Consider the following 16,176-nt stretch of genomic DNA (forward strand, 5'->3'; position numbering starts at 1 on the left):
CCCCCTTGATTGACACCCCAGCTTGCCAATGGAAAGGAAGGAGCCGCGGGTAAGCCCCACCCCTAAGGAGTACGAGAGGTCGTCGTTGACTCAGATTTGAGTGACACCTGAGCTACCCAATAAAGTACGAAGGAGGGCGCTTCTCAGCCAATCGAAGGGGACGAGCGGCGCAGCCTCCTGCGGCCAATCGCTTGAGCGGGGAGTGTGGGAGGAGAGAGCGGCCGCGGGCACACGGCGCCTGTCGCGCACGCGCAGAGGGCTGACGGCGGAAGAGGATGGTCTTTGTCAAAGTGAGCCCCCGCACTTCAGCCAATCGAGATGCAGAAGTCTCCCGAGGCTGTCCAGTCAGCGCCGCGGCCTCGAGGTCACCCAATCAGCGCCCAGCGCAGGGCAAGGGCGCCCGCGGCGGGATTGGCGGCGGCAGGGACAGCGGGGGCAGCGATTGGGCAGTGAGTTTTGAAGGCACGTTTGGCGCGAGGTCGTGATTGGCTGCCGCCGGAGCCCGAGCCCGGGGCGGAGGGAAGGGGGGGGTGCGCGGGGTGACGCCGATGCCGACACCGACACAAGGGGGAGGCGGCGCGGCGGCGCGGGCTGTGCGCGGGGCCTAGGCCGGCGGCGGGGCGTGCTCCCCAGGCGGCGGCGGCGGGAGGAGAGAGAGGGAGGGAAGGGGGGGGGGCGGCGGCGGCGGCTCCTCGGCGGCCGCTCCGGCCCTCGCCCCGGCACCTCCCTCTTCCCCTCCCTCGGCCCGCCCGTGTCCGCCCCGCCGGCCGCGGCGCGGATGGCGGCGGCGGCAGCGGCGGCCGCCCCGGCTCTTTATGCCTGCACCAAGTGTAACCAGCGCTATCCCTTCGAGGAGCTCTCCCAGGGCCAGCAGCTCTGCAAGGTGCGGCGGGGCTGGGGCTGAGGCGAGGCGCGGGGTGGCCCTCGGCGGGGCCGGGGCTCTGGCTTCCCGGGGAGGAGGAGGGGGGTGAGGAGGCTGGCGGAGGGGAACCGACCGCTCCGTGAGGGTTTCGTGGTTCTGGGTGAAGGGAGGGAGTAACGCGGCTCTTCTCTCCTCAGGAGTGTCGGATCGCGCACCCCATCGTGAAATGCACTTACTGCCGGTCGGAGTTTCAGCAGGAGAGGTACGGGAGATGGGGGGGGGGGGGCAGCCGTTCCGCGGGCACGGCCGCCTGGAACGGCGGAGATTGGCACCCGTGGGGACCCTAAAGTGGGCAGAACCGCCGCGAAATAACGTGCCCGCTGTGAAGTAACCTGCCCGCCGGCTCTTGGCAGCCCCAGCGGGTCGGGTAAGCGCTGTGCGGGGTCAGATTCGTTGGCGCAGCGGTTAAGCGGTCGCCACAGCGGGTGTCTGTCTGTGTGTGCGCCCGTCATCGCGCGGGGAAAGTTTTCCAGGGGTGTGTTTGTCACCGAATTCAACATCACGCAATTTTATCTTTAGCAAAACTAACACGATATGCAAGAAATGCGCCCAAAACGTGAAGCAGTTTGGAACGGTGAGTAGGATCTTAGTTCTAAATATTGGAGTTAAGTTAATTTGCGTTCTAAATTAAAAAAAAAAAAGTTCTTTTGCACCTAAACTTGTTTTCTCTTTTTGGAGAGGAACAAAGATTACCTTTCAGAAAGGTGATGCAAATTACTGGCAGCTCTTGATTTCCTTTGTGGCTTACAGTTTCTTTTTTCAAATTGAAATCCGTTGTGATTATACATAGCTTAACAGTTATGAATAATACAGCTGTGCATAGCAAAACAACGTTATTTCTCTTTACGCATGTAAAGTTATTCTTCACATATTCTCATAAGCGCACACTTGATGGCAGAAGGACCGTTAGCTGCCTGTGTTTTTAATGAGTGATAAATGTGGAAATCTAGTAACACCATGTACTTTAAATTATGTAAGTTTTAAAATTTTTTAATGCATGTTATTCATGTTGAGCTATTAAGTAGAAAAGATGCTGTGAGTGTTAGCTGCATGCATGTTGCTGTGCGTTTTCTTGTCTTGAATTTCAGCTTTGGTTCTGTTACAAAAAATAATTTTTTAAATATATGAATACACAGACTGTATCTGGGTGTCCTGCAGATACTAGTTTATAGAAAGTATCAAGATAATCTTGTGAAGCAAAAGTGCATAACTTCTATATACTTGACAAAAAACATATTAGATGAAATTCAGCTTATTTGAGAAACATAACAGCTGTTGGTATGTAGTCAGGCATTTTGTGAATGTAAATGTAAACTGAACAAAGAACATTCTTTTAAAAGCTTAACATGTAGCAAAGTGAAGTGCAAGACAGATCCTTTTTCTTATGAACTACTGATAAAAAACATTGTTGGAACTGCATTGAAGATAATCAGCCATTTCTAACTTATGAAAACTGATAGCGATTTTATTTTCCAGCAGCATATTATTCTAGTTGAGGATATAATAGTTGATAACTTGACCTGATATTATCTGAAGTCTTTTGTTCTTTTATTTTTTTAAAAAAGTTTCCTGCAGAATTGCAGGGATCAGGATACTAATCTTGGAGCTGTAGGGTTATCAAATCCATGAGTAGGGGAGAGGGATGTTTTCAGAACCTTCCCAGCTAAAAAATGACTTGATTACTCTTTTTCTAAAGTTTTTAAAGTAATTTCTTTAGTAGTGTAGTAAACCAGAGAGAAAATGTCATTGTATTTAAAAAAAAAAAATAATAAAAAGAGGAACTGGTAGAGGTGAGCATCACATCGTATGTGTTTCTTTCATTGAATATAATATGTTCATGGGTTTTCATGGAAAGTGCAGACTGCTTTTCACCATTGAAGGAGCATCATTTTAGGGGAAGAGTTTAGTACCAAATATAGAAATGGTAGGAAAGAGGTTCTTTAAGATAGGTTAGATGAAGCCCTAGTAATTTAGAAGCATCATTGTGTGATTTGAACTACCTGTGTTCATTACAGAAACTGTAAATGTATTAACTTCAGTTCAACTTACCTGTTTTTCAGCCCAAGCCTTGTCAGTATTGTAACATTATCGCAGCATTTATTGGCACAAAATGTCAGCGGTGCACCAACTCGGAGAAGAAGTACGGCCCACCTCAGACATGTGAGCAGTGCAAACAGCAGTGCGCTTTTGATCGAAAAGAGGAGGGAAGAAGGAAGGTAGGCTTTTTTCCACAGCTATAGTAGCTTCAGCTGACAACAGTGTTCCTCCTTCATAAGAGAAGGATTAACAGTAATGTATCTTAAGTTCACTAGTATTACATTAAAGTTGCTGTGCTGTGCTTTACTATATTCGAATTAAATTTTGTAACTTACAATTATGTTAGCTGCTGAGCTAACTTATTTTAATTAAATTAAGTCACACTTTTTAAAAATTAGCTTAAGTGTAAGCTGACAGTCATAGCTGAATAGTTCCCAGTGCTTTGATTTTATTTTTATTTCCGTATCCGTTGGATCTTATGTATGTCTGTAGCTTGAATCTGTCACTTTACCTGTTCTGATTTGCCTGCCTTGCCTTAGAGTACAGCAGCAGAGAGGTAGACTGCTCTGAGCAGTCCTTTGTGTTCTGTTTTCTTAAATAGCTTTGGTGAGTGCCACTTTCTCATTCCAGAAGGTGCTGAGGAAATGACCTCAAAAGCCTCTTGCCTGAACCCAAGAATAATGCTGTTTTTACAGAAGAATTTACTTGGTACAAGTAACACGTTGGCTGGACATCTTGATTCTGCCTGGAATACGATGGGTTGAGAGAGGGTACATGGTGTCTAAACTAAAAATGACTTGTCCTTTTAAAGAGTTACTGTCACTTCTGTGATGTAGAGCAAGTCCAACGTTTGCTAAGACTGCTTTCTAGCGTAACTTTAAATGACAAAAAGAAATGGGATATGATTCACTTTACAAAAAGTTAACGTGCATACGTTGGAGATATGGTAGTACTATTCCATACCAAAGAGGTGTCTGGATTTTTCCCAGAGATAACAAATTAAGTGAAACAAATTTTTCTTGCAGACATTTAAATACATCTTTCTAGCTTGAAAAAAAAAAAACTGCTATAATTTATTTCCCAAAAGGTTGATGGAAAGTTGTTGTGTTGGCTCTGCACGCTGTCCTACAAGAGAGTGCTACAGAAGACAAAAGAACAGAGGAAGAGCCTAGGATCTTCACATTCTAACTCCTCATCCTCATCTCTTACTGAGAAAGACCAGCATCATTCAAAACACCACCACCATCACCACCATCATCATCGTCACAGCAGCAGTCATCATAAGTAAGTATTTCAACAATTAAAGTAGCTTTTGGTACCTCTTCCTCTTCTGTGTTCCGTTAATACTGAGACCAAATCAAAGGAAATAAGAAATGCTGCTTAAAACATGACATCAAAAGCAGTAGCAGAATGTTGTTCTGCCATGGTCCGCCAAAATCCTTGTATTCTTACAGTTTGAATGAAGGGAGATTGGCAAAAAGCAGGAATTCTTGGCGATCATCAAAATAGACGATGTTAAAATTGGTAGCGAATCTAGAAACAAAACCCACGGAATGGCTACAGAAACAAGTTACTGATGGATAAACTTGAATTTGGCTTTCTAAGCAGTAACTGCTGTGTGATAACTGCTATTTTACATGCATTTACTGTAGGTTAAAAGGCGTGTATTAGCAATGAGAACAGAACAGCTGCTTCGCTCAGAAACCTCGCCCTAACTTACTTCATTCTGACTTGTGTGCACATACTTGCAGTTAAATGGAAAAACAGAAGCAATGGTGTGGGATCACCCTCAGTCTAGAGTCTAGGACCAGTTTGTATCTCTTTGCTAGCTTTTATAATCAAATCTTGTGAGTGGCTGTTGTACCAAAATGGGAAAATAACACTGTCGGTTCAGTTACTGACACTGATAACATTTCACACGGTTTTATCTCATCTTCTGCAACTTTTCTCAGCCTGCCATCCCTGGCCGCGGCATACACAGCGTACCAACCTTAACAAACATACCCAGTTTATTTACTCTTAAATCACAGAATTGATTTTTTTTTTTTTTATGCCAGTATAATAGTCGTCATGATTATTATTTTCATTGGTAGGCTTATGGCAGCATAGCTTTACAGCTACTTATTTTCTTTTTATTTTTGTGATGGATAGTAAATACTACAGCTGCAATGGTAATGACCGTGACCCCAGACACATAAACACTTTCATTCTAACCTTCACTTTTCTAGTACTTATAATTTTCCATCTTGAGTGAAACTTGCCTGACTAAGCGTGACTTAAAGATAGAAGCAAAATAAGATAGAATGATATTGGGAATGAGGAGAAGGGCACATACTTTCACTTAAAAAAAAAAAAGGAGAAAAATTATTATTTTTTTTTTTTTTTAGGAATTTGATTCTAACCTTCACTTTTCTAGTACTTATAATTTTCCATCTTGAGTGAAACTTGCCTGACTAAGCGTGACTTAAAGATAGAAGCAAAATAAGATGGAATGATATTGGGAATGAGGAGAAGTGCACATATTTTCACTTAAAAAAAAAGGAGAAAAATTTTTTTTTTTTTTTTAGGAATTTGAAGAATATTACTCTTGTCATGCAGAGAGTTGTACTGTTCCTGTTCTTTCAAATCTCTGCTGAAACCTGAATTACAACAAGCTAAATCTAATTGAATGCATGTCGCAAAGATATATTAAGAATTAAATAAAAATGAGTTAGCTCTTTACTACAGAATAGAGCTTCTAATATACTTGGGAGTTATAAAAGTAAGCGTATTTTTATACAGATTGTAATGTTCCTAGTTTGGTACCTTTTTTCTATAGGTTGCCATGGGTCCATTGCTTTTTGTCCAATAAATATGACTTTTTCCCTATCCCTTTCAGTTATTGTTAAGATGAAACAGTAGAGACAATGAGGTAGAAATACAGATTCATTGAACTATTTCATTGATTGTGATCCTCTACATTCTGCTATTCCTGCATCAATGGTGTTTATTAGTTGCTTTTGAAGTTATTGAAGAGAAATCTTTAGACCTCAATAGCAGTTACTTTCAGGGGTCCAAAACTTAGCTTTGGTCTCATGCCACCACATAAGCACCACTTCGGGCAATGTTCAGATAGCAGTATGGGAATCCCAGGAATGCTGCTTTAGACCGGCATGCCAACTATAAGATTAGCAATATAAAGTTCACAAAACTTGAGAGGTACCAACGCAAAGGTTTAACCAGTAGTCTTGAAGTCTACTCCTTGTGTCTTACAGTAGTGTGAACATTTAGCCAAGAAATATTTTTATAGCATCCTGACATAGGAAAGAGAGATCACAAATATGACAGATAATACAACTGCCCAACTGAAAATTCATAATTGTAAACTTTCTTTATTAAAAAAAAAAGGTGTGTGTGTGGATTTTTCTCAAGTACAGATACCATTCACATAAATTCAGAAATAATGGCATATTTGGTCAGTTACCAAATACATTTCACGTATTTCAGAATCAGCAATCTGAGTCCAGAACAAGATCAGGGACTATGGAAACAGAGGTAAATATGATACTATTTATTAATTTCCTTTTAATTTGTCTTGCAGTTTTCATTTAAAGGAATTTTTTCTTGCATTTCTGGCTAGTCTCTAGCATTCCAGCTAGGAGAATGAGTTAGTTATTTTACATGTACCAAATAGTGATATTAGAGAGTTATATAGTATGAGGCTTTAGGTTTACATTTTGTTTGATTTCAGCCATAAATCCTCTGCAGCTATTCAGAATGAAACTCCAAAGAAAAAACCCAAACTGGAATCCAAGCCATCAAATGGAGATAGGTAAAGTTATATTTTTGTAAAGCTGAGCCATTTCAACCAAATAGAGTACAGATACATGGCCAGTTGCTTCTTTTCTTTTCGGTTTTTTTTTTTTTTTTTGGTCTGAAGAACGAGGGAGGTGAAACTGTTGTCCAGACAGACAGATTATTGGGTGGTATCTGAGTGCTGTCAGTCAAATAAATGACTTTATTAGCGGAAAACTGGCAATGTGTTCCTGCTTTTAAGCTGTTTGGGGTGAAATTAAATAAAGCTTATGTATGAGGCCTCAGTTAACGATGAAACAGTATTGCTTAACATCAGTGTTTTGTCAATTAGATGCAGGGTTGAACCTGATGCTTTAAGCCGACCTAGTATCTAGAGAAGTCTTTTGGACTGTAATGTGTGAGACTGAATCTTTATTCTGTCTCTGGCTAAACAGTTGGAATAAAAATAAAAGGGGCTGCTTCAGTCAAAAGGTATTTGTCCCCCTCAAAGCTAATACTTAATTATATTTCTGCAGGTGTATGTAATGTGTGCCATTAGTAAGGTAATTTGCCAGTTGCATCCATTTCTGTCAGGTACATACTTTTTTTGCATTAGTCCTTAAGGATGTTTGTGGAATTATTAATTATCCAATTTGAACCTTAAAAAATAAAGTTTCTGTTTCTTCCTTTTGATGCTGCAAGTAACTATTGTTTTTTATTTTTAGTAGCTCTATAAATCAGTCAGCAGACAGTGGAGGAACCGACAACTTTGTCCTCATAAGTCAGCTGAAAGAAGAAGTAATGTCACTTAAACGTCTTCTGCAGCAAAGAGATCAGACTATTTTAGAAAAAGATAAAAAGGTAACAGTTGCGCCTGCTTAATAAGAACTTTATCATTTTGTTTTCTATTTTGTAGTCTCCTAAAAATATCAAAATGGTGAGATAAAACAAAAATCAGATACAATTTTTTTATATAGCAACTAACCAGATCTTACCGTTGAAAGGACACGTTTGTGACTTTTGTATCATGAATATATTTTGGCTCTAAGTCAAAGAGGAATTTATCTTACCTCACTTCACCCATCTAGAAACTAGCCATCTGGTTCATTGTTACTCAGGCTGCGTGCCACAGGCAATGGATAAAATGCCAGACAGTGGTTTCTATGTTTTATGTATTCTAAACTGAGATCCCGGACACCTACATGGGCTGATGAGCACACAAGATAAGAGGAGGATTAAGACTAGTAACCATTCTGAGTTTAGCATAGTTTTTGTTTAGTTTTAAACTAAAGCAACTGCAGCCATAATTAATGAGTTGGTGACCAAATTTACATGCACAGTGTATGAAAATTAAGTGTTTTAATTTTAAAAGATTGGTAGTGTATGTGTAGCATAGGTTATCGAGTCTTTGTGTATGGTCAGAGACTTAGAGGAAAAGCTTGGATTAGATGCCTAGCAGTCAATAAAAGTTAAGCAAAAGTCAGGCCCAAATGGCTGCAGTGAAACTTGTACAAGAGGTTCATCCTTCAAACAACCTAATGACTAACAAGAAAAGAGAAATAACTACAAATAAGTACTTTGCTCTGCCTTTCTTGGAATGTATTTCTCTGCCATCTGATTAACTAGATGCTTTTAAGAAGACACTGTCTGTAACGGTGGCTCTAGGATGTCTGTTCAGGATTCAGTAGGTTATAGAATTGTATCAAAAATAAACTTACTGTATTTTCAAGTGAAATTTTGATTATAGATGCATGGTGGCCTATCAAAACATTGGTGGTTAAGAAAGGCTCATTGATCCTGAAAGGAAAATGCTTCCACTTTTAAATCGTAGTTTAGTATCTTCATTTCTACACTTGAATGTGTTGTGTAAAGGATATTGAACCTTTTTTCGTTTCTATCACTGTTATGATATACCTAGTGTTGGAAGTACTTGCTATTTCAAGCCTTTAAGCAGTTAATGTGAAAGAGCTGAAGAGTTTGACATGGATTCTCTTTAGGTATTTTCTTCAAAGGACAGACATTAAGGCCCTGATCTCTCTCTTCTAAAGCCAGTAGAAGATCATGAGCCAGTAGGAAATTCACTTATCTCTGTATTTGATCTAGTGGGCAAAGCTAACAAAAGGGTTAGATAAGGAAATGTCACCTACTTCTGTGTAACCACTGCCGAACCTTGTTTTGTGCTGCTACCATAGGGAGAGCATCTAATAATTTTAATGTCCCCATTGCTAAAACTATTTATTTGACCTCAGAGTACTTTAAACTTAGGCTCCTTCAGGGATGAATTACTCACTTCCAGAATGTCGCATACTTTCTTCAGCTGCTGCAGGGGGGAGAAAAGCTGAACGCATTGAGTAATGTTCGCATAGCTGAAAAAACTAAAGAATTATAGAATCATAGAATGGTTTATTTCATTTAGTTCCAATGAATGCACTTCACATCTTTTCAACTGTGAGACAGAAAACGTGAAGTCATGTACTGGGGTAAAAGCCTGAGCCAGACCTGTGGGTGATTACTGTTAAGATCACGTCCCAAGATTTGTGTAGAGACAGCGTTTGAACAGTTTGTAGTGCTCCAAAAGAAAAAAAACTCTGAAATGTATAACGTATGGCAACAAAAGCAGTCTACCAGCTTTACAGACAGTCCTCATTCATTGCTTTTTGTTAAGAGTCAAGATCTCAGCCAGGTCATTACCAGTGCTTATTGTTTGCAGTACTTGCCTTGTTTTGCTTTTTGGACAAAATGTTAGTGAGACACCAAGACGTTACTGTGGGGCGCTGGGACTTAGTCGTTAGGAAGGGACCGTGATTTGCTGAATGTTCACAGGTAGTGCGTTTGCTCATCTGGTTGCATACTTCACTATGGCACAGTACTACCACTGGTTTTCTTGATACTTAGTTTGTGGTAGGTGGGTTTTGCGCTGGGTCCCTTGAATTTACAGCAGCCGTAAGTACATACCTTGAGCAGCAGTCTGGGTACAGTGAGGTATATATCCTTGTACCAGATAGCCACACTTTGTTTAGGACCATTTGATTGACAGTTCTTTCGAATACCTTGTTTCACTCCATGTCATTTGACACATCCTAAGGTTGGTAATGGCAGTCTTGGCAGTCATTTTAGGAACGTGTGTTCCGGTTTGCTGTAGTGAGCTTCTTTGCTAGCAAAGAGGCTTCATATCCTGATAAATCCAAATTGACCAGAGAGGTTCAAAAGAGCCAGGTGAATCTGGGATGCTTTGAGGAACTAAACTTTTTAAAGTGGTTCTTAGAAATTCTGGGTTCATATAGAACAAACTGTTAGTTATTCACCCAGCTGCATGCGCTTCCAGAAGAAGCATTCAGCTGCTTGGACAGAAGCATATATCTCAATTTAGAAACACCTGCCTTAGTGTATGTCATCTGTATCTCTGCCTGTCTCAGGAGAGACTCAGTGGCAGCAATACTACACCATACCTTCAGAATTAAACCGTAAGTTAAGTAATTTTAAATTACACATTTCTAGTAACGCACTTTAATTTACTATTGTTGTGGATCAAGAAGCAGTGAAACTCTGGAATGTATACTTCTATTTAGGACAAATTGTAGCATAAAAGGACACAAAGGAATCTTTTCTGTTGTCTTTGTATGGAAGTTTTTTCGTGTCTTACCATACCATATAACTGAAGAGACATAACTGAATATTGGGGTATGTATCTCACAGCTGAAAGAACAGAGATTATAAATGATTAGTCTTGTGTTTGAATTTTTTTTTTTTTGTTGAGGATTAACCTTCTTTATACAAAATCCTGAGCAAACAATATGGTTATATAAATACAGTTGTTTTCTTCATATAAAATAGACTTACTTACTTTTCAAGCTACTTTGCAAGTGCTGAGCTGTCAGTACTACAATAGTAAATAAATACAGTGTTTCCTGAGATCCCTGAGGCTTCCGTAAAGATTTCACAGGTTGATTAGAAGATGTATGCTGTAGCAGCCCAAGGAGTCTTCATAGAATTTGCGTTTTCAGTTGACAGAACTGAAGGCAGACTTCCAGTACCAGGAGTCTAACTTGAGGACAAAGATGAACAGTATGGAGAAAGCTCACAAGGAAACTGTGGAACAGTTGCAGGTGAGTAATTGCTTATCAGTACTTGAGAGATACTTCAAATGGAATTACGTATTCAGGCTGTTCACTCATAGCAATGCAATAGTACCAAGTTCTTGAATGGTCATTACCACATTTAACTTTGGATGCATTACCTGCTGTAGGTGACCCTGCTCTGGCAGGGGGGTTGGACTAGATGATCTCCAGAGGTCCCTTCCAACCCTGACCATTCTGTGATTCTGTGATTGTACAGCAGTTCTGCAGTCCAAAGGCAATCTCCTTATGAATTAAGCTCACTGTAAGAATTGCTTTCTAACTGTAAGAGATAGAGACTTACTTTACATGCTTTCTCAAAGATTATGTTATTTTTTTGTGTCTGTTCTCTGATATTTAATCAGTTGTCAGTGTGCTATTGATCTGATTTAATGGCTCAGGGTAACACAATTGACACTTAAATGTCTCTTGTTAAAGCATATATCTACCCTATCAGGAAGAAAGCCTGAATTAGTTTTCTTATAAAGCACAGACTGAACAGATACTCACTGCAAGACCTCAGATACTAAATTCTGCAACAAAGGAAATGTGGTCAGCTTTTTTGTTAAAGAAGGAACATGCATATCAAAAAGCATATAGAAGTCTTTGAAAAGTGATCATTATCGTCACTGAATATTTTCAGCATGTACAGTTTGAGAATTTGTTCTATAAATGCAATGGGAAATTAGTGCATGTTGCTACTATCTGAGACGTTTCAGTAATTCATAAAACTTTTTTTTTTTTATCTGTATTGCAGGCCAAAAACAGAGAACTGCTCAAACAGGTTGCAGCATTGTCAAAGGGTAAAAAGTTTGATAAAAGTGGGAGTATACTAACATCTCCTTGAGGAACTGGTTATTCGTGGGGTTTGCTACTCAATGTAAATTTGAGTAATTCTGTGAAGCCCTTAAAATCCTGTGTAGTGGAAAAAATATTTTTGCACACCAGATTAGTTGGCATGTTTCCTACACGTTTTTATAATTAATATGCAGCTTTTTTTAGTTACTGTTCAGATGAAATACTTCAACTGGCTTGAAGAATGTTTTTATTTTTTTGATATCGGAAACTTTTTGCCAGCAATAGTATTAAACAATTGCATAGAGAACCTAGCAGTGCTCTCTCTAAAAGGACAACATGCAATAACAAACTAGGTGTACTTTTTACAAAGCAGCAACCGAGTCTTTTAAACAACACTGATGTCAGCCAAAATCGAATCTGCAGTGACGCTGAACACTGGTTTCTGGCAACTGTTCTTTTACTTTGTATCAGAATATAAATTTAGAATGGAAATCATGGTGCTCTCAAGTGAAACTAAAAAAAGGCATATATGTATGTGTAAATACAACGGTAACGGTTATATTCTTAGTTATAACAAGTAATTAGTGTTTTACATTCTTGTGATAGGGATTTACTGAAAGATTATCTATTGTACAGTAACAGAGGCAGTGTGGTTTTTGTAAGATTTACTGTAGATTTTTCTTGCAAGTGCCTTTCTCCAACTGTTTATTTATAGGAATGTTGGTATTTTGTACATAAGGTTTTTATGTTTTAAAATCATGTTTAATAAATGTTTTATGTAAATATAAATGTGTGTACAGAGGAATCGGAAACAAAGATCAAAGTGGCTAGTGCAGTGCTTGAAGCAGCATTAAGAGCTAGCTAATTGATGGACAGTGAGTATTGGCTTTAGGTAACCTTTGTAGCGTGTGTCTGTGTGGTGTAGAATTTTGTTAGTGCTGCTCACGCCAAACACTTCCTGAACAAAAAACGAAATGTTTTTTGCCACACTGGAGTTTAGTGGTTTGTTTATATGTTTTTCCCATTTGGCACAGCGCTAATTTTAATTCCGTAGCAGACATTGTACTCCCAGTGTCACATCCTTAATTGGTGAAACACACTCAAAGTTTTAAAAAAAAATTGTTCCCCCTTGTCTGATTTAATGTACTTAGTGGTAACTTATGGTGATTCTTGTTAATGAATTGCAAGATTCTCATCCCCCAGTAAACATACACAATGAGAAAAGAGTAGCCCAAAATAATGGTCTTTGAAATTAATTAAGGGAGTGGATGCGGTGTCAAAGGGTGATCTGTTTTAATGTTTTGGTAGATTTTGATTCTAAATTACATCAGTTTAAGTTTAGCTCTGCTCCTAATGGACATTAGTCATATTCAGGAATTTCTATTAAACATAATTTAGTATGCCCCAGGGTCTCTGTTCAGGAAGGTGAGTTACGAATCAGCATAAAGGAAGTAGACCTGTGTAAGTAAAGGTTTAGTTCAGCTCTGGGACTGGTTGGTAACAGGGTAACTGTTTATATTTCAGTGAGCTTAATTGTGTAGAATAAGCTACACACCTCTTAATTAAAGAACTAAAATCTGAAGTTCCTTGGCTTTCCACCCATGTACTGAACTATGAACACCTTTGCAGTGGTTCAAACAAGTTCCAGCATTGACAGACTACTGAATAATTTAAAAAAATCAAGCTAGCCTGTTTCGTATGGCATACGTGTATTTTTATACCCTAAAATCAACTTTGTATGTTTGTAAATGCTGTCCTTTAAACATGCTAAACTAGGGTAGAGAATGCAGCTATCCTTTGGGGTTGGGTTGTGTTTTGTTTTTTTTTTTTATGTACAAATGTATGACTTTCATTAATTCAGGGTTAGTATTTGATACTGTTTTTTTTTCCATGTTCAGTGAAATTGGTTTTAAAACAGAAATGCATAGCAAATTGAAATGTTTGAATTAAGATCACTTAATGATATGTGTTCAAGCTGCAGTAAGGACATTTTAAAGGAACAAACTATAAGTTTATAAATTCTATATTAGAAGTAATTGACTTCATAAATCCCAATCTGAAAAATTTTTAGGGGCTTCACAGTATTTAGTTCTAATTAAATACCTGCGGGTTTTCTTCCCTAATCTTATTTTTAACATGAATTTTTTAAAGTTGTAAACTCGCCAACTGAATCTCAGTCCTGAAAATAGTGTCCTGGAGCTGTAGATTATTGACATAATAAACTGATGTTCTTTAAATGTGGATCTGCGGGGAGATTGTTGTATTGTATTGTGCTTTTTAGCCTGTTTCCAGATGTTGATTAGCATTGACCAGTAATGGCCATTTTGGCTCAAGTTATTTATGTATTTTAAGCCTGTGAATATTGCGGCCCCCTTTTACATAGTATGTCTAAATATGTGTTCTGCAGTGAAGCTATTCAGCTGTCCACATGTATAGACTATTGAAATACTGTACTGGCACACATCTGACCGTTGACATTTTGTACCTTTTCTAAATCCGATGTTTCACAATAAAATCTTGTCAAAACATTAATCTGTCCTTTTAAAATTATTCCGAAATTCATAGTTCATGTTAATCCTTCGTGCTATGTCACTCGCTAAAAGTCTGTGGGGAGAAAAAAAGGTAGAATTTAATAGTTGCATTTAGTATTTATATTTCTGGGAAGATTAGACAACTTGGACTGGCTACAAATTGTACTAAATTAGAGCTTCAGATTAATTTAGCTCAAGAAAATATTTTGGTTTTCTACAACTGGATTATTATACATAGAAATATTTTCTTGTAGAGAAGGAGAAAAAAACGTTAAGGTTTAACTGAAATCTAGTGACAGTTAATAAAGCTTTCAACAGGCTTTCTATATTCTGATTAACGTCAGCACTCGTGTTTAAAAGTACCTGAATTTCAGTCTTAGTCTCTTAACCATAAAGTTGTTCTTCCTTTACATACATTGTATACAATTAGGTGATTCTGAGATTTGAAGTGACATTAATAATTTCTATATCTGTTCCCTTTCTTATATGGGGAGGAGTTGGGTGCCCACAGCAATGTGCTGTCGGTCGCAGTGGCTCCTAGTGTTTAGAGCGCTTGTGCTGCAATTTGTAAATCTTGTTTTATATTTTTCTCAGCAATCAGTCTTCATCTTTCCACAATCCACCAGAATACTTCTCATTTAAAAAATAAAGTTCAAAAAGAAAAAAAAAAAATCCTAACAAAAACCCCCCAAACCAGGAAGAGAGTAAGATTCTGTACCTTTCTGGTCAAGGCAGTTATCTAGAAAGGGGGAATTTGGGGGTTTCAGAGCCCCGTTCTTAAAACTGGGTGTATTTTATATTAGGTATGATAACGAATAGTATGCTATTCTAATACTGAATTGTCGTTAGCTCCATTTTAATGCAAATTTGGAAGGGTTTTGTTGGAGCCATTTATTTTCAACACAGAGAGCACGGCAAAGCCACGTGTGGTACCTAGTTTAGGTATGGCTTCTGCGTGGCACATGCAGAACTTGGGTAACTGGCTCTGTAACAGATTGACCCAATCAAAGAGATTTGCATCATTTGAAGCAAATTTCCTTAAAGAAGATTTAAACTGATAGAACTTATGTGTAGGCACTTACGCGGATTGAGTAGCTCCAGAAGCTCTGAATCCACGCTGATTTTTTTGAAAACACTGAAGTTTATGATTGCAAGCTTTAATCTTAACTAATTTTATGAAGTGGAGTACAAGCTGTTCATGCCATTTTTGTGCCTTCAAAGGAGTTACTGAATTTCAGCTCAGTTGAAAATACTGCATTAGAAGATAGATTTTTCTCATATATTATGTGCAATTCCTTTAGCTTTCCTCATGGAAAAGGTATGGATATATAAAACTCCTTCTGTCGAATCCCACAGAAGAATTAGGGGGCATCCAGCAAGGGGATTATTGAGGTGGAAAGAGATGTTCGAGGTGCTCCTGCGGAAAGGAGGGTGATGGAGGTGTAAGGGCTAGTGGGGAAGAGAAACCTCTGAGATAGCATGTTACTCATTTAAGTGATGTACTGAATCACACGGTTGGGGTGTTTTTTCCCAAGACATAGGTGATCTGTATATGTGCAAAAAAGCCCCAAGTTTTAAGGTAAAATGCAGCATTGCTGAAGAGAGTTTTGTTGCTTGCTTATCTTTTAGTGATACCTAGAGTCCAAATTTGAGAAATGAACAGAATAAACAGCTTAATTAAATTGAAATATAGAGATGTACAATGTAAAATCCATCCTGTAAGCAGTTAGTCATGCTGTTCAGGCCTAGAAAAAAATAGGTAAAACTGCAACAGAGTATTGTATACCACTGGCACGGCTGGGTAAGGGTGCAAGTTTCAGCACAGGACCTGAACTCATTTTGTTTGTCTGTTCTTACACGTTGGACAGAAATCGTCCTTGAAAATACGTCACTTGTTAGCACATGAATCATTGACATTTTCCTTTGCTTTAACTCAAACAGAAAACAGGTCTGGATTTGCCCGTTTGCCTTTAATAATTGTGATTATGCTGGCACTGCT

At 38.9% G+C, this 16,176-nt stretch overlaps 1 protein-coding gene across 1 annotated transcript; it reads left to right on the forward strand.

The window, feature by feature from the left end:
- Positions 1-778: 778 nt before the first annotated feature.
- On the forward strand, positions 779-14,167 carry FAM76B (family with sequence similarity 76 member B; the record flags this gene model as incomplete). The annotated part of the gene is made up of 10 exons (XM_082488615.1): positions 779-883; positions 1,060-1,124; positions 1,442-1,496; positions 2,983-3,138; positions 4,047-4,243; positions 6,446-6,493; positions 6,690-6,770; positions 7,459-7,594; positions 10,738-10,839; positions 11,606-14,167. 10 exons carry the CDS (start codon positions 779-781, stop codon positions 11,693-11,695), a joined length of 1,035 nt encoding a protein of 344 aa, XP_082344741.1. The 3' UTR covers positions 11,696-14,167.
- Positions 14,168-16,176: the final 2,009 nt, after the last annotated feature.

Source organism: Vanellus vanellus (assembly GCF_965231255.1).
Source record: "Vanellus vanellus genome assembly, chromosome: 1".
In the NCBI taxonomy this organism is placed as follows: Eukaryota; Metazoa; Chordata; class Aves; order Charadriiformes; family Charadriidae; genus Vanellus; species Vanellus vanellus.